The sequence below is a fragment of the Arachis ipaensis genome, chromosome B8, assembly GCF_059453495.1.
Source record: "Arachis ipaensis isolate K30076 ecotype BB chromosome B8, ASM5945349v1, whole genome shotgun sequence".
Classification (NCBI taxonomy): domain Eukaryota; kingdom Viridiplantae; phylum Streptophyta; class Magnoliopsida; order Fabales; family Fabaceae; genus Arachis; species Arachis ipaensis.
In genome coordinates this window covers 123,572,735-123,595,769 of record NC_142443.1, presented here as the reverse complement: position 1 = coordinate 123,595,769, position 23,035 = coordinate 123,572,735, and the positions used below count along the sequence as shown (strand labels likewise).

Below are 23,035 nucleotides of genomic sequence, written 5' to 3'. Positions count from 1 at the left end.
GATGCTTCAAGAGGAGAAGTTGCTCAAGGGATTCGAGAGTCTAAAAATTGGTGCTCGAGAAGTATCTGGAACCTTGTGTTTGAGCCGATTAGAAATCTCAAGTGACTTTAAGTCCGAACTCCTAAAGGCTCATGAAAACGATGAAGCGTTATGGAAGGTGTTACCGGCTATCGAGCAAGGAAAACAATGGAGAGTGTCGGAATAAAAAGATGGGTTATGGAGATTCAAAGGTAGGATCATTGTGCCGGATGTTGGCACTTTGAGGCAAGATATCTTAAAGGAGGCACACAAAAGCGGATTCTCCATTCACCCGGGAAGTACTAAGATGTACCATGATTTAAAGGTGATGTTTTGGTGGCCGGGTATGAAGAATGATGTGGCGGAATATGTTTCAAAGTGCTTAACTTGTCAAAAGGTAAAGATTGAACATCAAAGACCTTCCGGGATGTTGCAACCTTTAGAGATTCCGCAATGGAAGTGGGAAAGTATTGCAATGGACTTTGTGTCGGGATTGCCAAGGACTAGGACTGGTTTTGATGCTATCTGGGTGATTGTGGACCGACTGACGAAGTCAGCTCACTTTTTGCCCATTCGGATGACTTACACCCTTGAGGAGCTAGCACGGTTATACATAAAGGAAATTGTGAGACTTCATGGTGTACCTGCTACTATAATCTCTGATAGAGATCCTCGTTTCACTTCGAGATTCTGGGGTGCATTTCAGAAAGCTTTTGGAACCCGATTAAGCTTGAGTACAGCTTACCATCCTCAAACAGATGGTCAATCCGAGAGGACGATCCAAACACTAGAGGATATGTTGAGAGCTTGTGTTTTGGACCAACCGGCGAGTTGGGATCGGTATATGCCGTTAGTGGAGTTTGCATACAATAATAGTTACCATGCGAGCATCGGAATGGCTCCGTATGAGGCATTGTATGGGAGGAAATGTCAATCTCCGCTATGTTGGTATGAAGCTGGAGAGAAAGGCTTGTTGGGGCCGGAGATGATAGCTGAGACCACTGAACAAGTCAAGAAAATCCGAGATAGGATGCTTACGGCACAGAGTCGTCAAAAGAGTTACGCCGATCAAAGGCGGAAGCCCTTGGAATTTGAGGAAGGAGATCATGTTTTCCTGAAGGTTACTCCGACCACAGGAGTAGGTACAGCGATTAAAGCAAAGAAGTTGAATCCTCGATACATTGGTCCATTTCAGATCCTAGAGAGGATTGGACCGGTGGCGTATCGAATGGCACTACCACCTCATCTATCGAACCTGCACGACGTGTTTCACGTGTCGCAGCTTCGGAAGTACACTCCTGATGCTAGCCATGTGTTAGAACCTGAATCGGTTCAGTTAAGGGAAGATTTGTCGCTTCCAGTGGCTCCAGTCAGAATTAATGATACTAGTATCAAACGGTTGCGTGGAAAGGAGGTTTCATTAGTCAAAGTGGCTTGGAGTCGAGGCGGTGTTGAGGAACACACTTGGGAACTTGAGTCGGAGATGCGAACGGATTATCCGCACTTATTCTCAGGTAATTGCATTTGAATTTTGTGGGCAAAATTTCCAATTAGGTGGGTAGAATGTAAGACTCGGTTAATTAACGGCTAATTAACCCATAAATGAGAATTTATTCTAGAAAGCCAAAAATGTTATTTTTATGGCTAAATGTGATAGAGGAGATTGAGACGAGAATTTCGGTACCAATTTTATAGAAATCGGACCAAGATTGGACCGATCGGGCCAAACCGGACCAACCGGACCCAAAGTGGGCCCTTGGCCCATCTAAACTAAACCAAAACCCTAGTTTTCAGCACTCTCTCTCCTCACAACACACTAAACACGCTGAAAATGGAGGCTATGGAGGGAAGAACACTCTCTCAAGTTCTTTCTCTCACTTGATCTTCAAACCACCATAACTTTTGATCTAGAGCTCCGATTGCCGCTCCGTTTGCGGCCACGCGTTCACCGCGGAGAGCTCTACAAAACCCATACAATTAATCTTGAGGTAAGTCACGTTTTACTGTTCGAAATTCCAGCCCTTGATTTCGAGTTTCATGAGTAAAAATGTTGAGATTTTGGGTTTTTTGATGTTATAGGACCCAACTCTCTTGAAGGAGAAGGTTAATCTTGTCTCCTTGGACCTTGGATGTGGTAAGATTCTCAACCCTAGTGTAATTTTTTGTTCTATGAGGTTTGGGCATTGAGATGTTGTGTATGGGTATGATGATTGTGGCTTAGGTTGTGTATATGCGAATATTGGAGCTTGATTGGTGATTTTAGAAAGCTTGGAAGAGGGTTTTGTGTGATAAAATCTGTTCTTGGAGGTGTTGATACCTTGAGAGCTTGTGGACAAGTGGTTTGGAAGTGCTCCGGTTGAGCTTGGGAAATTGGCTAAGGTATGGTTTCGGTTTCCCGTATCTAATATGTAATGTGGTAGGAAATACTTAGGCTAGAGGCCCTAAGATAGGCATTGAATTGATGATGTTGTGGAATGGTTGAGATATATGATGTGATCATATGTGTGATTATGAATATTGATGCCTTGATTGTGTGATATGTGAGAAAATGCATGTTGTGATATATGCTTGATGAATGATTGAGGTTGAATTGATGGGTGGTGCCATATTGTTGGTGAGTATGATGATTATGTATAATGATGGTTGATTGGAAATTGATATTGTTAGAAATTGGGATGAGAAGGATGTATGACATAATATTGTGTTTATCCTTTGGCCTTTTGATTGAGAAGTGTTAAAATGGTTGGAGGTAGTTTTGAGAATTTTGGTAAAATGTCAATGCGTGAGTTGAGGATGGCTTGTTGTTGAATTTGGTACACTTTGATTGATTTCAAAGAGAAGGGATGAAATTGGCATGTTTTAATTGATCTTGAAAAGAGTTGAAAGTGGCTTGTTTTGAAAATGGCACTTTGTGGTTTTGAATGAAAATATGGTTTTTGGGCATACTTTGACGGGACATAACTTGGACTACGGATCTTTGATTTGTGCCAAATCTATTTAGAAATGAAATTGGATCCGGGATGTCCATGCCATTCGAAGAACGGGTGAAAAATGATTTAAAATGAGAGAGTTATGACCGTCGGAAGATTGGGGGTTGAATCTGTGAATTCTGCAGCTTTTAACTTAGAAAATTTTTAGCAGAATGACCCCTCGCGCGTAGGCGCACTTGGCGCGTACGCGCCGTTCTTCGAGAAAGCATCATCCATGCGTGCGCGTGGTGTGCGCGGGCGCGTCGATGCGCTGCATCGAATGCCAAGCCATTTTCCAGAGAGTTGTGCCAGAGTTGTGCCAGTTTTGTGGCTGGGGCACAATGTATTCGCGCGTATGCGTGGCTGACGCGTGCGCGCCGTTTGGCTAATTTTCAACCCACGCGTTCGCGCATATGACGCTTGCGCGTCGATGAGTTTTAAGGCCATCCACGCGTGCGCGTGGAGTGCGCATACGCGTGGCCCTGTTTTCATCCCAAAGTTGATTTTTGAGTTTTAAAAGCCAAATTTCATACTTCTAAGCCTCCGATCTCACCACTTATATCTTAAATCATTATGATATGCCTAGCATGAGAAAAAAGGGCTAGTGAATGTGGTAACTTGCGAGTGAAGCAAGGGGAAAAATAAATGATCATTGAGGATCAAAGATGAAAATGTGAGATGCGGAGAATGGCGGTGGAAGTGCTTGTTATGCCATGGGCCGAAGGGCCATAATTGTTAATGAATTGGCTGGTTATGGATTTAACCGTGAGCCGGATGGCTAGATTATTGCCGTGTTACGGCGGAGCCATGTTTATGGCCAAGTATAAATGCATATATGTTGTTGATTGAATTGTGAATGTTTGCACTTCCACCATTGGAGATGAGGGTTTCCCTGGGTAGTAGCAATGGCTAGCCACCATGTGCTCCAGGTTGAGACTCGAAGCTCTGTTAACCCAATGTCGTAAGTGTGGCCGGGCACTGTGAAAGGCCCGGATGAGCTCGCCCCCATAAATATTCACCAGTGATGGTGATGGATAAATATTCACCAGTGAGGGTGATGGATATGGATCATGATTATGATCAAGTTTATGATGAGTATAACTCGAGTTGGGGATGCACGACAGAGGGACAGTCCAATGGTTAGCTACCAGGACTTGTCGGGTTGGCTCTATAACCGACAGATGATATCATCAGCCACTAGGGACAGGCATGCATCATAAGCATACTACATGAATTGTTTGAGATTGCCTATTTGACTGCATATTACTTGCTAATTGCCTAAATGCCTTATCTGTTCCTATTTGTAAATCTCTTGTCTGATATAAATGTGTTTGCTATATTATACTCCTGCTGGTGGTTGGGAGGTCTGAAGGAATTGGAAAGGGAAGTATTAGTTAGACTGAAGGATCTTTAGTCAGTTGCCACTTACGGTTTAGCTTGTTTATAAGCTTTGATATTACCTGGAGGAAGTTCTAGGATTGCCTTCGGCTTTCCTCTATTATTATGTATTATATATGTGGAAGCTGTTACCGTGCTGGGGACCTCTGGTTCTCACCCATGCGGATTTTGTGGTTTTCAGATGCAGGACGCGAGGCTTCTCGTTGAGGCATGCTGGAGACTTCTGGATTAGCGAAGATCCTTTGTTCTCGGGACTCTGTTTTGGGTTATATATCTTGTTTAGATACTTTTATCTCCATTAAATAATACAAACTGTGATGACTCCTTCTAGAGGGGATTTTGGAGATTAGATTTCTGTATATGTGTCCCTTTGGGTTTCCTTTGGGGTTTTCCTTATTTTATCATATGTATATATTGCTATACTCGGACCGGTTATCTTCGCAACCGGGTTTTGAGTCTTGATATTCCCGTTTTTGACACTCTTTATATATATGATCTTGCGTTAGCTTATCCTTTGCTCGTTGCGTTATCGATCGGAGTGTTGCGCGTTCGAGTTACGGTTTTTGTTTACCCCTTTTTCTAAAAAGGCTCCTAGTTAATATCAATCATTCATACTACTATACATACTAAATTTTTGTCTTAGAGGTCGTAATACCTTGCCATCTCTGAATTATGACTTAAGCATAAGACTCTGTATGGTAGGGTGTTACACTTAACAGTTTCTCCATACATATTTCACACCCTATTTACTGCTTGCTTTATTAAATTTATGAATTATTGTTTAATGCTTCTGAATACCAAAACACTCTTTTCTGTTTGTCTAACAAAGTAAATTAATCAACCATTGTTGCTTAGTCCATCAAACCTCGTGGGATCGACCCTCACTCACCTGAGGTATTACTTGGTACGACCCGGTGCACTTGTCGGTTAGTTTGTGGGTTATAAAATCTGCACCAAGTTTTTGGCGCCATTGCCGGGGATTGATAGTGATTAACAACTATTAGTTGTTTGATTGCTTAGATTAGGCATTTTAGTTTTAATTTTATTTAAATTTTGCTTTAGTATTTTCGAAAAAAAATTAAACAAAAAAAATTTAGCACTAATATTTTTCTTAATTTCTGAAATTAAGTTTGGTGTCCTCTTAGTTGTTTTATTCTTCCTAGTTATTTTATTTATTGAGTTTAAATTTCCTTTATGTTCTTTCTTCTTTGTTTGCCTGTTTACCACATGGTGCATTTAATTCTTTTTGGTGTTTTGTGCTAAGAAAAATAATGGAGAAAGATCACATAGGTTACTACTCACACCCAAGGAGTGATTCATATTATTATGAATGGGGGAACTACCCAAATTTTGGTTGGTAAATTCAAAACCAAAGAAACTTCAGTGTTCCATGTTCCAACTATCAAGAACCATTATCTCCATATTCATATCAAGAACCATCATCTCCATATTCATACCAAGAACCACCTCTTTATCCATATCAAGAACTATTATCTTTCTACCCATATCAAGAGCCACTATCTACATATCCATACCAAGAACCATCATCTTTTTACTCTTATCAAGAATCATCATCTCCTTCTTATTCATATCAAGAGCCACCATCTCCTTATTCATATCAAATACCATAAGATCTTGAGCTTCTCATGAAAGAATTCATACATGATATAAAGACGAGTGTCAAAAATGTAGAGAAACATGTGTAGTCGATTATCAAGTCCCAGGAAGAGGAACAAGCAAATTCCTTCACAAGACATATAATGCAAGATCCTATAGAAGAAAGTGAGGAAATCAATCAAAGAAGTTTATACTCCAATGAATTAGAGAACTTTCCACCCTCACACATGGAAGAAGAGGAAGATGCACAAACAAAGGAGGTTGTAAGGGATGAAAATAATTATGGGAATCTACACTCCAATGAAGTAGAGACTGGCATAGAGAGTGAGTTTATTGAACCACCAATTCAAGAAGTTCTTGATGAAGGGTACACTCTAACTATCACACAACACCCAAATTTTGAAATCAAAGAAGTAAAGGAAACCAAGGAAAGCACTGAAAAGGGGATTGTGACCAAGAAATAGAAGAAAATATCCATGAAAAAGAGAAGGTCAGAAAAAAATAATCCAACCTCTACACCAACAAGTAAGGTGAATCAAGTTCATCACAATAAAAGAAAGATTGTTCGGAAGAATTTATATCAGGGAGCACTAATTTTCACCTCCCCCTGGAGACATTTCTTTTAACCAACTGGAAGAAGAGGAAGAAAATTCAACAATCAAGTGTCAAGCTAGTGACATTAAAGAAGCACTTATCGGGAGGCAACCCGATAATTTCGTATCCTTAGTTATTTTTCGTAGTAGTGATTTTCTTATTTATTTGATTTCTATTGAGTTTTTACTGTTTTTCTTTCGTTTTACGTGTGTTCTGATCATGCAGCCATTTTAGAACAGGAACCGAACACTTCGAGAAGGATTATATTTCAAAAAAAAAAAAAAGAGCACACGACGTGCAAGCGTCGCTGACGCGTACGCGTCCTATGTGTGTGCGTGAAAAATAAAAGTTAATAGAGAGTTGAGTAAGAGTGGCGCTGGAACTATGTTTTGCGCACAAACAAGCCCACGCGTGCGCGTCGCTTGCGCTTTTTGCCACCCACGCGTGTGCGTCCCTGACGTGTACGCGTGACCCTGAAAATCGGCCTCAATGAGTGTTTGGACAGAGAGTTATGATGACTTAGGGCTGCAATTGTGCTAGAGGCACAAACTTGATCACGCGTACGCGTCCCTGACGCGTGCGCGTCCTTTCCACAAATAGCCATCCACGCGTGCGCGTGCATGATGCGCACGCGTCATATGAGAATTTTGGTTCCCAGGCCACGCGAACAGAGAGTTGTGCGTGCGCGCGGCCGCTTACGCGTCACTTTCAAAATCGGGCGACCCACGCGTACGCGTGCTGTACGCGTACGCGTGCTGTACGCGTACGCGTGCTGTACGCGTACGCGTCGCATGTGCTGCACAACTCCACTAGTTCGCCGCCTAGTTTTGATTTTCATTCTCTCTCCCTCCCAAATCCTAATTCTCTCTTGTTCTTTTATCCTTTTATTCTTCTTTCATCATACTATTTTTTTATGTCTTTTTTTTATGTCCCTCCCTGTTTTCAGTTCTTCTTTGCTGGAGGACAAGCAAACCTTTAAGTTTGGTGTTGTGTCGCTTCGCTTGTAACTTTTCTGTTTATGGCACCAAAGGGAGGCAAATCACGTTTACGGAGGAGCATAGTCTAAAGAATGAGACGGCCACTAGGATAACTGAGGTGGTTGAGTTCCTTTCATTCTATATCTCCTCCCATTCTTATTATGTTATATTCCTGTTTTCCATTATTTTACTTGGTTTCTGCATGATCCTTTGTTATTTCAATTCTTAGGTTCTAGTAAATTAGTTATTTTTATTCTGTTATTCAATTTTAATTTTGAAAAGTGTCTCATGTATTGCCCACTGAGCTTGAAATCAAAAAGAAAGAAGAAAAGATGTAATGCATGAGAAATTGAGTTTAACTTTTTTTAGCGTAGTCTCATTTATTCAAATGTGGTGGTATTTTCTGTGACTCTGAATGCATGACATAAACAGTGCATTTTTAAATTTGAATCAAAGAATGTTGATGTATAAGGAACAAGGATTTAGAGAATTATTATGACTTCTCTGAAATAAATAAAAATTTAATCCTTGAAGCAAAAGAAACAGCAAAAAAAAAGGATATAAAAGCAAGGTCCAAGGCTCTGAGCATCAATAACTAGGAAAGTCAGACATGATTAAAAGCTCAAAGAGTTGTTTTCCTAGTCATATGCTTGTGGTGTTCTTGTGTCAAGTAATCCTTGAGATAAAACATTTATAGTCAAGATCAATTGCAATTAACAGAGTATGCCAAAGGCTTTGAGCACCACTATCTGGGAGTAACTGAAAGGAAAATTAGAACTTAAAGAGAGTTCCCTAGTTAAGTGCTTGTGGTGTTTCTGTGTCAAGTGAAGCTTGAGACAAAATATTTAAAGTCACGGCTAGGCTCAAGGTGCAAAGCACCAAAGAAAAGAGAATCAAAGAAAAATTGTTGTGTTCAAGGGTTAAATTGAGTTACAAAAGATCAGAGAATTCATAATATTATCCGGATTCTAATTCCGAATAACAGTGACATCCTCCTGATTCAAAGGAGAGTGAGATGCCAAAACTATTCAAGATTGTAGTTATAAACCCCATTTTTAGAAGAGACATGAGCATAACTGAACTCTCACCTCTCGTGCAAATTCACATCTTAATCATGTACTAATTTTGGTTGCTTGAGGACAAGCAACAATTCAATTTTGGTGTTGTGATGCGTGAGCATCTTTCCCATCTTTCCCTAGTGAATTTGCATTTAAATTGTTGAGTTTAACCAAGAATTAATTTTTTTAGCCACTATGGATGCTACTTTGAGTCTTGTGCAATTCTGTTTATTTTAGGTAGCATTTGGTTAGATTTTATGGAGTTTCCACAGAAAAAGAGAAGAAGGCTATATAGAGCAGGAATGGCCTAGAGGATGGAGAGCAAGTTTGCACAAATCGAATCAGCACAAGAATTAAAGGAGATGACAGTGAGGAGCGATGCGTGCGCGTACCTGACGCGTGCGCGTGACACACGAAGAAGACCATCGACGCGTACGCGTGACTGACGCGTACGCGTGACATGCGTCATGTGCAGAAAACGCTGATTGCTGCAATTAATTCGAATTTAAACTTTGTTTTATTTAAAAATAGGAAAAGATATTATTTAGTTTTAGAAAATAGATTTTAAATTAATTAGGATTAGATATAAAAGAGGAAAGAAACTTCTCTTCTGGGGGGATTCCAGATTCCAATTAGTTAACTTTTTATTCTACCTCAGCCCAATTTACAATCCTTATTTTCTCTCTGAACCATGAGCAACTAAACCTCCACTGTTAAGGTTAGGAGCTCTGTCTATTGTATGGATTGATACTATTATTTTGCTATTTTAATTGATGTACGGATTTATATTTCAAGAATTGTTTTCGTTCTTTATCTAATGAATTTGGGTGGAACGGAAGTATGACCCTCTTTCTAATTGAGTTCTTGTATAACTTGGAAAAGCTCTTTACTTGAACAACAGCTTGAAAATAAGTTCTCCTAAATTCTAATTATCTAGACTTAACGGGATACGTGACATATAATCCTCTTATATTTGGGTAATTAGGATTTTTGTGGCATATAAACTAGAATTGAACTTCACCCTCTAATTGGAATTAATTGAACAAGGAATTGGCGGTTGATGAATTTTAGAGGAGACTAGAAAGGTCTAAGGAATTAGGGTCTAGTCACATATAGTTTGCCATGAATTAAATCTTGCATGATTAAAATAGTTAATAAGAAAAGTCAATCCGGAAAATAGATAACTCTGAAGTCTTAATAGTTTCTCTATACATATTTCACACCCTGTTTACTGCTTGCTTTATTAAATTTCTGAATTATTGTTTAATGCTTCTGAATACCAAAACACTCTTTTCTGTTTGTCTAACTAAGTAAATTAATCAACCATTGTTGCTTAGTCCATCAATCCTCGTGGGATCGATCCTCACTCACGTGAGGTATTACTTGGTACGACTCGGTGCACTTGCCGGTTAGTTTATGGGTTATAAAATCTGCACCACCAAACTCAAACAATCCCCAGCAACGGCACCAAAAACTTAGTGCATGATTCCCCACACTTCGTACAATTATACCAACAAGTGCACTGGGTCGTACAAGTAATACCTGAGCGAGTCAGGGTCGATCCCACGAGTATTGTGGTTTGAAGCAAACTATGGTTATCTTGTAGGTCTTAGTCAGGCGGATAGAAGAGTTGTTGGATTTGAATGCATAAGAGGAATAGTTTATAAAATACTTTGTAAATTAAATTATAATTAGGGATAAGAAGATGGTTAAGGCTTGGAGTTGCTATGTCCTTTTAAATTAACTCTGGTCTTACTGTCTTCTTCAATTGTGAATGATTTCTTCTATAGCAGGCTGTATGTGATTGACGCTGGTTTGAACAGCCGTCAATACTCCTCCAGATCTGAACCCCAGGGTTAGTGTGGATCCATTCTGATTGAGGGTGAAGCTCCTGCAGTCCACTCTTCTTAATGATCCTACTCAAAATGCCACAAACAAGATCGAATCTTCCGGATCAGAGAATTTTGCACGTTTGGGTTCTAGCCTCTACCACGAGACCCTAATCTCCCCGTAAATCGGCTGAACTGGTGTCTCGAGAAGTCCCCAACGAAGTCGTGGATTAGCCGTCTGAGATATGTATAGTCAAGCTGGCGGTTCAATGCTTTCCACTGAAGTATTCACACGAACCCAAGTAGACACGGGTGGTTGTCAGGCACGCGGTCCTAGTATGATGAACGGAGCTGGTTGTCACGGACCATCCCATTCACCATGTTGAAGAACAAATATACATCTTTGAATTAAATCAAACACGGATTGAAGAGAAACAATAGTACTTTTATTAATTCATAGAACTCAGCAGGGCTCCTCTCGTCAACCTAGGAGGTTTAGAAACTCATACTGATAGAGAATACAATGATAGAAATGAAAATATAGTGTAAAGTGGCCGAAGATCCCTTAACAAAGAGTGATCTTCTACTTTAAAAACTAAACTAATGACTAGTAAGGGTAAAACAGTCTTTTTAGTGCTAAAATCCACTTTTGGGGCCCGCTTGGTGAGTGTTTGGGTTGAACTTTGATGAGATCCATGTGCTATGAGGCCTCTAGGGCGTTGAATGCTGGCTAGGGGGTCCTCCCAGGGTGTTTGGATGCTGGTCTCTTCTCCTTGGGCGCTGGACGCCTGAAAGGGGGTAGGAGGCTGGCATTGGACGCCAGTTTTGAGCCTTTTAATCTGAAGCAAAGTATAAACTATTATATATTGATTGAAAGCTCTGGAAGTCAGATTTCCATAGCCGCTGAGAACGCTCCATTTAGACTTATGTAGCTCCAGAAAAGCTCTTCCGAGTGCAAAGAGGTCAAATCCGGACAGCATCTGCAGTGCTTTCTCTATCTCTGAATCAGACTTTTGCTCCAACTCCTCAATTTCAGCCAGAGAATACCTGAAATTGCATAAAAACACACAACTTATAGTAGAATCCAAAAATATGAATTTAATACTAAAACCTATAAAAACCTAATAAAACTAAATAAAAAATGCTAAAAACTATATGAAAATGATGCCAAAAAGTGTATAAAATATCGGCTCATCATTGTTCATAATATCATATATGTAATTTGCAAGAAAATAATGAGGAGTAAGCTTTAAAAATACTTTTTTTGGAAGAAATCTTCTTTTTATTGTTGTAGTTTGTTATTCAAAAGGCTTGGATTTTTTATTTTAATAAATAAAATAAATGTAAGAATTACCAAAATAAAAAATTTAAAAATTATTTACCAATTTAAATTCTCCTCTCATATCTCGTTTACAGTGTAAACAAGATATACACATGTCAGCATAATATGTAAACGAGATACAAGAAGACAAATTTTCAGCTGCTATAAAAGGATGTGTAACACTTGGTATTCTCCACAAACATTTTGTATCATTTTTCTGTTTTTTCTCACGAAAACAAGGCAACAATGGCCAGTAACAGTGTATATATAGTTGTGTGTGTGTATCCCAATTATCGTATGAAAATTGGCGACAACGAGGTGACATTTGAGTGTGAGAATCCGATATTATAGGTTGCTGGCACCCATGGGTAACGGAGTTTTTCGGTTTCGACTATTCTGACTTCAAGGGGACGAGAATGTGCGACTGATGTTCGACATCCATGGGGATCATGACAGAACATGTAATGGAGCTTTCCGCCGAGGTGGGAGATAGTGGTCGTGGTGGTTCTGTACACTCAACCTATGTACAGGACGACTAACCTCTCCCACCACCGCTCATTCATGTCGCCATTCCATTGGAGGAGGCGGAGGAGGGAGAGGAAGAGTCGGACAAAGATTACGTGGCGGATAGTGCAGACAGTGATTCTTCTAAAGGCGGCGATGAGGATGAGTTTGTACCGGAGACGCCTGCCCAGACTGTGGCGCACCATGTCCTGCCTCCACCTCACCTAATTCCGGCGCTACACAAGGTGCCAAGTCACTATCACAGTCTGGATCTGGACGCCATGCATGAGAAGATTCCTTTTTCTAACACCGGTGAAGAGGATTACAACTTAGACGGCGGGGTGGAGTTTCGGGTCGGCCACAAGTTCAAATGCCGAGAGGCAGTGCTGCAGGGTGTGAAGAACCATAGTATTCGCAGGAGTGCTGAGTACTGGGTGATCGAATCGGATTGGTTAAAGTGCCATGTGCAGTGCCGTCCAGGCTAGCACAACCGAGCCTCAAGAAAATGCCCTACACTCCCCGAAGTCTCGGAGAAGAGGGAGCCAACGCAAGTGCACCAGGTTGTTGGACTTGTCTGTCATCAGATATCCTCCGATCAGTAACATAATATAGCACCTGGCGTACTGTCGGAGGGTGTCTGGGTCGTCCGTGGGGGGCATTTGGCAGACACAATTCCGTATCCATACAAGCTTGAGCGTGAACGACTCCTTTCTTTGCGCAGCCTGCTGTGGTTCCACTAGAGGCCTGGCACCAAGCAACTGCTCCACCAATGCCCACGTCTCAGTATGGTACCACCTACCGAAGTCACGGAGGCATCCCCAACGGGGTTTCCTTGTGCACGTAAGCCTAGATGGTACGCCATGTCCTGCAGGGTGATAGTGACCTCACCCCACGGGAGATGAAACGTGTGCGTCTCCGGACGCCATTACTCCACGAGTGCCGAAATCAGGGAATTGTCAAAAGTGAAATCCTTGAGGGGCACCGTGTTTCCGAATCCAGCCTCAGCCAGATACGGGACAATGGCGTCGGGTGGAGGAAGAGTATGGCTCACTCGTCGGGGTAGTAGAAGCCGAGACCTCTAAAGAATATACAAAAAAATTCAGCCTTATAAAGAAATAATCTTACATTTTTGGTTTATTTATTTCTTATAATTTTTTTTTTTTAGTTTTGCAATTAGAACAATTTAACATGATATAGAAAACATTAAAGTAAAATAAATATTTCTTTGTTACTTACATCTACTTCTACTTAAGAACATATTTCTATGTTTCTAACTTACACATATTTCTAAATTACATAGTGCATACTAAACAAACTTTGCACAAGCAAATAAAGTTTTAAATTCCTCCTAGAGACTTACTACTAAACCTGCCAACTACGTTCTGGTTCTTCAGGATTACCTTAACCATGGCCACATACTTAGATTGAAAAAACAGAACAAAACTAACGTCAAAGTCCGCCGCCCTGGCGTAATGCAACGTCTCATTCAGCCTGTTGATGTCTCCGTCGTTCCCCCCTTGGCGCGCCATCGCAGTATCAGTCGAAAATAGGGTGAGAAAAGGATAAAAGAGAGGAGAAAGTGGTTGACAAGGTCAAACTGGGGCCCAGAATGACGCTGTGAATGACATATACTTATAAACGAGATAAGACACGTCAGACTGCCACGTTTACACTATAAACGAGATACGTGAAAAGTTATCTTGTTTACACTATAAATGAGATATAAGAGAGAAATTTAAATCGGTAAATAATTTTTAAATTATTTAATTTTAGTAATTATTACATTTATTTTATTTATTAAAATAAAAAATGCAAAAAGGCTTCCTATTCAAATTTTTAGCTAAAATTATTAATTTCTTATCTACTAATTTAGATAATTCAAATATTTTTTTCTCTTAGTTCTTCTAATTCACTTAATGACTCGCCTTTTATCATAAGCGATGATTTTAAAATGTGACTAAACTAACATGCTGGTAGAAGAAAATGAAGTACTTAACGAAAATAATTTTTTAAAGACGAATGTAATTCAAATGTGAAATTGGAAGAAATAATTCCACCATTTATTCACTGTGAATTAGGTCAATAAGGCTGGTTCGGCCCCAAATAGAGCTCTCACTCTCACATCACAAGTCCCTAACCCTTGCTTGAGGAATTATCATATCAACAGGCTCGATGGTATGCATAAGGAAGGCAACGGTGGATGACCTGCTAGCTATGCAGGCATGCAATCTCTTCTGCCTGCCAGAGAACTACCAGATGAAATACTACCTCTATCACATCCTCTCCTGGCCCCAGCTTCTCTACGTCGCCGAGGACTACAACGGCCGCATCGTCGGTTACGTCCTCGCCAAGATGGAAGAGGAGACTTCCGAGTGCCACGGCCACATCACCTCCCTCGCCGTCCTCCGCACCCACCGCAAGCTTGGTCTTGCCACCAAGCTCATGACGGCTGCTCAGAACGCCATGGAACAGGCGAGTTTCTTATTATCAACTGCTTATGATTTTGTCCCCTTCGATTTCGTTCTCTTTGCGATTTTGTGGTGATTCCCTTGCAAAATCACAGGAAAGAAATTCTCTCAACTTTTGTAGGATTGATCTCATTTTGAATTGATTACGGCTATTAGGTCTTTATTTTGTTGAGTCCGTCTTTTGTCGAGTGTCTTTTGTTGAGTCGTTATTTTGTGTTATTATTTATCTTCTAACAAGCTCTACTTTACTTTGTTGAGAGAAAAGTTATATATCATATATGTTCGGAGAATTGATAAAATTTCACTTATTATGGTATAATTGAGTTTAACTCATAATCAATTATAAATTTTAGTTAACGGGAAAATGTACATAATTGATTTTGATCCACCATAATTGATTACGGGTGCATCAAACTGGGGGAATAATCTAAACATGCTCTAATTAATGTTGGAGACACTTTGATATGTTGTTTCTGCTCTGAAATTGCTGGAATTGAGTTACTCATGGTTTCTGTTTTATGTCTCTACTACTATCCCCATTTAAATTACAGAATGGTCACCTTGATTTCATTCTTCTTGGGGTTTTGTGCTGATTCCTTTGCAAAATTCTAAAATAAAGCGATTTGTAATTAACTAATGTGGAAAACAAAAATGAGTGACACTTTGGTATCTGATTAATCACTTTGCTACTGAATATTGTAGTTTCTGACTTTCTTTCTGAAGTTGCTGGAATTGAGTTATGCCATGGTTTCTGTAAGAGAAGCATTTTATATTTCTACTACTATCTGTGTCCCCATTTTAATTGCAAATTGTCACTTTCATTTCATTATATGTGGGGTTTGTCGTTTTTCCTTTGCAAAATCATAAAAGAAGTTTTGTAATTATTCATTGTTGAAAACGAAATGAATGTCACTTTGGTATCTAATTAGCGATTTTGCTACTCAAATTGTTGTTTCCATTAAAAGATTTTCGGAAGTTGAAGATTTGAATTACAGGTTTCTTATAGGAGTTAGTTCTTGCAATTGAATGGTTGCATACAAAAAGAAAAATGTTTTTAAGGGTTTAATCTTGATGTTATTGGCAATCTCACGAGTGGAATTATTTTCTTCCTCAGCTTGTCTGTCAATCTGTTTGGTTTTCAGTGAGCAAGTTCTGGATTTCATTTGCAATTCAAAAAATGCTTGCCAGCGCTTGGTTTCTCTGTAGTTACAAGTTTGGTTATTATGAAATTAGAGATATTGTAAGGGTATATATCTAACCAATAAGGGTTAGGTGTGGTGGTAAGCAAGTTGGTCTTTAGGGTGATGACCAAAGGTTGAACTATGAAAAACGCCTTCGTAGTTACAACAACACATAGTTGATTGTTTCATACCGTCTTTGTGAATACTGTCAAAGACAAAAAAAATATTTGCTTTGTAAATGTTGGTTTAGTAAATGTTTTTCCAATTTTCTCTCGCTTTCTTTATGACTTCAGTTAGCAAGCCATTTAAGTTCAAACATTTTTATTAGATGCTAATTTTTGTAATCACTAGTCAGTGTAGTTATCATAAAGTTGTATATATGTGCTTTATAGAAGGGGCTTAGTATATGAATTGCGAATTGTGGGTACCAAATGTGACAGGTGTTTGGTGCTGAGTATGTCTCCCTACATGTCAGAAAGAGCAATCGTGCTGCATTTAATTTGTACACAGAGACATTAGGTTACAAGATTCATGATGTGGAAGCGAAGTATTATGCAGATGGGGAGGATGCTTATGACATGAGGAAGCAGCTCAAGGGGAAGCAGACACATCAGCATCAGCATCATCATAGTGGGGGTCATCATCACCACCACCACCACCACCACCACCATCACCATCATCATCATCATGAGCATGGTGGTGGCTGTTGTTCTAGTGAAGCAAAGGCAGAGAAGACAGAGACCAGAAATGCAAAGGCCACTTGATTGTGAGAGCAATTTTCCTTCATTTTGTTTCTTTGGATTTTGTTGTTGTTGTTATGGAAGAAACTGGGTCAGTGGCCAGTTTTGAATGGTCGAAATGGGTTGTCATTGTCTTCTGTACTTGTAGATTTATTGGTGTTTGTTGACGATTTTGTCTTAATATGACCTTTTACTACTTTTACTTTATGATGCTTGAATAGACATGCTGCATTTCAGCTTATCTGCAGATTTATCACTTGGAAATAATTTCGAAACTATTGATGGTTCTGAAGAAATTATGTCCATGTACTTTGTTGATATGCCTTTCTTTCTCTTTTTCCCCCTCCTTTTGTTCTCTCTCCCTTTTGTTCTCTCTCTCTCTCTCTCTCTCTCTCTCTCTCTCTCTCTCTCTCTCTCTCTCTCTCTCTCCGGTTTAACAGTTATTTTTTTTAGTGTTTCTTTCATAGTCCACTCTTGTGAACGAGGTTAGTAAATGAAGATGATTAATAGTTAGATTCAGTATTTTTACTTCTGATTTATGTAACTCAGAAAGGATAGCTTGGTGTTTGTGGAGAGTTCCTTTTTGTTACGGTTGAAAAATATGACCATTTCCCAACTTATAATTTTAGTAGTAGTTTGCTTGTTGATCAATAACTTCTCTATGGAGATTGCCAATATTTGCTCTACATTGGATTTTGACCTGGCTAAAACATCCATGGATGTCATGGGCTGTGGATGGTAGAAAGGGAAAGCGAGTGTTTGGTTTAACCACCTAAAGTATTTCAAAGCAGATACTTTTCTGCGTTAATATTTCTCTTGCCTTTTGTTTTTGGTTATGAATATCTTGTGTCCTCTCAACAATTGGATGCTTGCTCAATCATCATTTTCACTTTTTTTTTCCTTTTTTTCTATTTGATATTAGACACCCATTTTTATCTTTTTCTTCATTTGTCGGATGCAACTAGGTGTCTAGTTGAGTAGGAGAGGATTTGACATTCAGCTATAGGTGTAAGAGAGGTTAATTATAGGTCCTTCATGAGGGGAGAGAATTGAGAGAGGAATGCGGCAATATAGTAGTTAGATAGAGTATGTTAGGAATAGATTACATGTGAGTACTTTTGTTCGAGTCTTTGTTTGCTTTTTGTTTTATTTATTTTGTTTTTAATAAGTTTCACGTCTATTACTTTTAAAAAAATAATTAAATGTTAGTATTTTTGTATGACCAAGATTTTTTCAATTGCTCATTTATGTATAACTAGATCTTTTTCTGATTTTTTTTTTATATGTTTAAACTATCTAAGGCGAGACTTCACTAATTTTTTCAACAATAAACGTTATTCTAGTCTCCCATATTTTCTTTCATTATTCGCTAGGCATATATGGTTACTCATCCATTAAAACATCCTCATTTTGGTCACATTAAATCTATGTTTATATTATTTTTGACGTCTAATACTCCTTTCTACACAACATAACTAATTTAATAGTACTATGATAAAATTTACTTTTAAATTTTAAAAATATTTTTTTGTCATAGACAAAACTTAAATCACTAGCCATTTTGACAAACTTGCAGGGACGGATCTAGAAATATTATTATGGGGTCCAATAACATATATGATATTAAACCAATAACATATATGATATTAAAAAATTATGCAAAAAATTATAAAATGTAAGGTGTATTATAAAAATAAACCGATAGAGAATATATTTTAAAGTACAAAAAATGTATGTACTTTTTACTAACGAAATGGTCGATTATTCGTATCATAAAATTTATCGATAATAGAATCTGTGTTAAAATTTTCAGCAATTTTCTTTTTAATATAATTAAAAGACAATTAGCAAAAAATTCATCTTTCATCTTATTTCTGAGTTATTCTTCACAATATTCATAGCTGAAAAAGATCTCTCAGTTGTAGCAGTTGAAACAACGAGAATTAATACCAAATGAATCAAGAAGAACGATCACAAGAAAAAAAGGAATTCACTTTATGAAATTTAAAAAATTTTGTTTAATTAAAAAATATTAGTAATAATATCTTTTTCAGATTTTTTTAATATTATTACTTACTTTTTAAATATTAGAAATTATTAATATTTAGATTAGACTAAACTTTTATTTATACTAAACTAAATACTAAATATATTTTTAAAAAAATAAATTATATTTAATAACTTATTATTATTTTTTTTTTAAAAGTCGGGGCCGAGACCTCCCCTAAGTCTCCCTAAGTAGTAAGAATAAGGAACTAAATTTGAATATCAAAATTGCAAATTTTACACGGTATCTTCCAAAACTTTTAATAAAGATGTGAGAAATAAAGAAAAAGGAAGTGCATCATATTGACCTCATTCATAATGGATTGTCTTTCAAATACTAATTGTTGAATATTTTGTCAACTCTTATATTGGCTTGTGGCGGCAGGCACAATTTCTCGTTGAAAAACACATTATACCTTTCTAAGAAAGAACATGGAATTATAAGCCTGATAAATGAAATGCAGTAAGGCAACGAGTTTTGACATTTTGCAGGGGCTTGTCTTTTAATAGGTCTCACATCGATGAAGCCACTTATGCTTCTCACATGAGAGTTATTACAAATAGTAGTGTGGACAGCACCACCAAACCACGCAGCCACGCATTATGTACAAAGCGAACTATTCTTTCGCCTTTTACTAAAGAATACCGTGTACATGTTGCATTAAGTGGCATACGCCAATTTTTGAAGGGTTTTCTCCTATTTTAGGAGTTGCCCACAATAATAGTTATAAATTTTGTTAATTTTTGTTAATAAATTTTAAATTTTAAATATTTTGTAATATTTAGGAATATAATGTACATGTTGCATTAAGTGGCATACGCCAATTTTTGAAGGGTTTTCTCCTATTTTAGGAGTTGTCCACAATAATAGTTATAAATTTTATTAATTTTTGTTAATAAATTTTAAATTTTAAATATTTTGTAATATTTAGGAATATAGTACACAAGTAGTTTTTACTTTTTAATGTTTTTTTAATTTTAAAAATATTGTATATAATAAATATTAAAAAAAACAAATGACTAAAATAAAATATTTAGGTTTTAAATTTATTGAAACATAACGAATAAGTAATTTTTTACTAAATTGCGAGAGGAGTTTCACAAATTTCAAATACTGTGTATATGTGGTGTCTTAGTTTCTATATGTGAAATGTACATAAATCGATTTCTGTGTATATGTGGTGTCTTAGTTTCTATATGTAAAATGTACATAAACCGCAACAGGGTTGTATATGTGAAATGTACATAAGGGTTGTATATGTAAAATGTACATAAACCGCAATAAGATTTCTGTGTATATGTGAAATTTGCAGAAACCGCGACAGGTGTCTAACGGTTTATGCTTTAGTATAAAAAAACGCAAAAGGGGTGTAATGAAGAAGACAAAGTTCTTCACGTTTAGTGGATGTTTAGTGGAGTTGGCCATTTTGATTTTGCTAGGGCCGGGACCATAGCAGACGAACGCAGTCTTTACCGGTTCAACGGCGTTGAGCACATTGCCGGCTAGGGGTGGCAAACGGGCCTAAACCCGCCGGGCCGGCCCGCGTAACCCGCCAAAAAAGGCGAGCTGGGCTGGAAAATTGGGACCGCCAAATAGCAAAAGCCCGCTTAACCCGCACCGCTTAAACCGCTGGTTTTGGCGGGCTTTGGCGGGGCGGGGCGGGCTTCTCCGCTGGGCTTAGTATTTTTTTAGCAAGGGATATTTTTATAATTTTTTTTACCAAAACCCAACTTTCCCAACCCAACTTACAAGAGAATGAAGATGAAAATTGGGTGTTTTAGATTATGTTTGTTTTGTTTTAGAGACAATATTGTTAATTATGTTTTGGATTATGTTTATTTTACTTTGGAAACAATATTTATAATTACAAAGACTTTAATGTTTGTGAATACAAAAATTATAATTTGTTTATACTTTTAGAAATTATAATAGTTAAAAGTAAAAAACAAAAGAGATTTTTTTTTATATCTTTATATATATTATTTAATAGTTAAAAGTAAAAAAAAAAAGAGGATATTTGGCGGGCTTAGCCCGCCGGCCCGCCAGCCCGCCGTTAGGCGGGGCGGGCTAAAATTTTGGGACCGCCTCACTAGGCGGGGCGGGGCGGACTTCTGGCGGGGCGGGACGGGGCGGGGCGGGCTTCCCCGCTTGCCACCCCTATTGCCGGCAGCATCAACGAAGAGATAAATTTATTTTCTTTTAGTTATTGAATTTCATATAACATAAAATGTAGTATTTACCTATTTGGGTGTAGTAGTTAGAACACATAATTTAGGATTGCCAGTTTAGATTTCAAAGTTAAGACGTAAAATTTAAAGGTAGTATCAAATATTTAAGTAGAATGATATCTTCTTGTATTTGAGATATAGGGTTCAAATTGCAAGGCTTGTAGGGTTGTTTAAGTATCGTATTTGAAAACTAAGATTTAAAATTTTAGCCTTTAAATATGTAAGTTTAAATTCTAATATTATAGTTTTAGTTGTTTAGAGTTTAAAATTTAAAGATTAAATTTTGTAAATAGTGCCTAATGGTTGTATTTTACATTCTTAAATTTTAAAATTATAAGTTTTATAGTTTAGTTTTTTAAATTTAAGATTTAAATTTTAAAATTATAAGTTTAGTATTTGATCATTTTAAATTAAAGATTTGAGCCTTATATTTAAGTTTTGTTATTTTAAATTTATTATCGTAGGACTTATGGATTTAAAAGTTGGACATTTATCACTTGTTGTGTGATACATTTAGAAGCGTTTCAAACTGATATATAGAAGTTTAGTAATTTTGTTTCCCCAACATAGTAAAATTAGTTTGAAAAATATGTAATTCTGAAGCATAAACTGGCTCGAACATAGACTGACTTCATGGCAAGGATGGTAGGGGTGGCGATAGGTAGTTCCTGAGTTACTATCAGGTGTGGCATTTGATTTGGAAAAACAGAGTTGATTCTGTTTTGAGTATCCCCCGGGTGGCTGATCCCGGGCCATCGGCAGAGTTTTTGGACTGGTGGTACCAGGTAGCCCACAGGTTTCTGTCGCCGGATTCCTTATTTGCCGATCCCAGGGCGGAGGAGATCCCTGATGATGCATCCAGAGAGGGTCGTCCCAGGCGCCAGCTCAGGTACTGATGCCGGATATGCCTGATAACAGACGTGTGGAAAGGTGACGACGCATTGGTACACGAGTTACTGACTGGGAGTAGCGATGGCTGAATGAGATGATGTAGGATGAGGAAGCTGGTGGTGACGGAGGAGGACAAGCTGACCATCGTGTTCGTCGTGGACGTGTGAGACGTCGGGGTGGTGGAGCAGGGGTCGTTGCGGCTGGGCCTGGTGATAGCCCTACAGGAGAGCCAGAGGTGGGGGCTCAGGGGGTATGTTTACTCATGCTTCGAGCTCCCAGGTATTCCATGAGAGTGGCCATCAGATGTATGCTGACTTGGCGGGCATGACATTGACCATGGACATGGACGATTATATCGACAGTTCACATTTCTACGCCGACTTCGCAGATCTCATCAGGGATGACAATGCTCAGCATTTTCAGCATCAGATGCCACAGGCTCAGATGCCGGAGTACCCCCCCCCCCCCAATTGGATGAGGTTCAAGGGTACCGCCCACAGATGAAAGAGATTCAAGGGTACCAGTAGCAGATATCAGTTGCTCAGGGGTACCATCCACAGCCACCAGAGATTCAGCCTCAGACTCTGCTATACCAGCCCCAGCCACTAGAGGTTCTGCCTCATACGACCTAGTACTACCCAAAGTTTCATGTAGACCTAAACAAGCTTGCAGCCAACCCATATGATAGTTGGTTCAACATGGGAGGGACGCCTCTGTCTGCATATGGTGTGAGCATGCCTGTTGATCCTCCTGCACTACAACCTCAGAGGCCAGCTAGAGTGAGACGACCTGCTCGGTGTGGTACATGGCCGCATCTCCTTGGAGCATTTGAGGACGACACCTACGACGACGATGAAGACCACCAAGATCAGTAGTTGTTTATCTTATTATTTTCATGTACTTTTGTATGCCTTATTTATGGTTATTTATGTTTACGAACATATACTCATGTGTGGCTTGTTTATTTTCATGTACTTTTGTATGCCTTATTTAGATATCTCATGAACTTTTTGTCAATGAGATTATAGTTGGTATGCTAACTCAGATAGTCGCTATTTATGGTTGGACGCCGAATCATACGTTGATAGTTTGAAATAATGAAGTCAGTTTCTTTTACTCAACATAATCACAAATGTAATGATAATTTACTCAAGAGAATCACAACTACATAAAGAAACACAAATAATAACCACAT

General features: G+C 38.4%; 1 protein-coding gene, 1 non-coding gene and 1 pseudogene across 2 annotated transcripts; all 3 read left to right on the top strand.

Moving 5' to 3' along the window:
- Positions 1-12,208: 12,208 nt before the first annotated feature.
- LOC148549709 (uncharacterized) lies at positions 12,209-12,770 on the top strand (annotated as a pseudogene).
- Positions 12,771-14,326: 1,556 nt separating this feature from the next.
- Positions 14,327-16,970, top strand: LOC107613531 (N-terminal acetyltransferase A complex catalytic subunit NAA10). Its single transcript, XM_016315572.3, has 2 exons — positions 14,327-14,757; positions 16,375-16,970. The coding sequence occupies exons 1-2, from the start codon at positions 14,458-14,460 to the stop codon at positions 16,696-16,698; spliced, it is 624 nt and encodes a 207-aa protein (XP_016171058.1). The 5' UTR covers positions 14,327-14,457; the 3' UTR covers positions 16,699-16,970.
- A 2,342-nt stretch (positions 16,971-19,312) lies between these two features.
- Positions 19,313-19,431, top strand: LOC148549708 (U5 spliceosomal RNA). Its single transcript, XR_015897348.1, has one exon. It is a non-coding gene; the product is annotated as a U5 spliceosomal RNA (small nuclear RNA).
- Positions 19,432-23,035: the final 3,604 nt, after the last annotated feature.

Excerpts from the sequence above, each read along its gene's own strand:
- LOC107613531 (XM_016315572.3), top strand. The coding sequence starts at position 14,458 with ATGGTATGCATAAGGAAGGCAACGGTGGATGACCTGCTAGCTATGCAG. Across the intron at positions 14,758-16,374 it reads CTCAGAACGCCATGGAACAG|GTGTTTGGTGCTGAGTATGT; the intron begins GCGAGTTTCTTA and ends CAAATGTGACAG.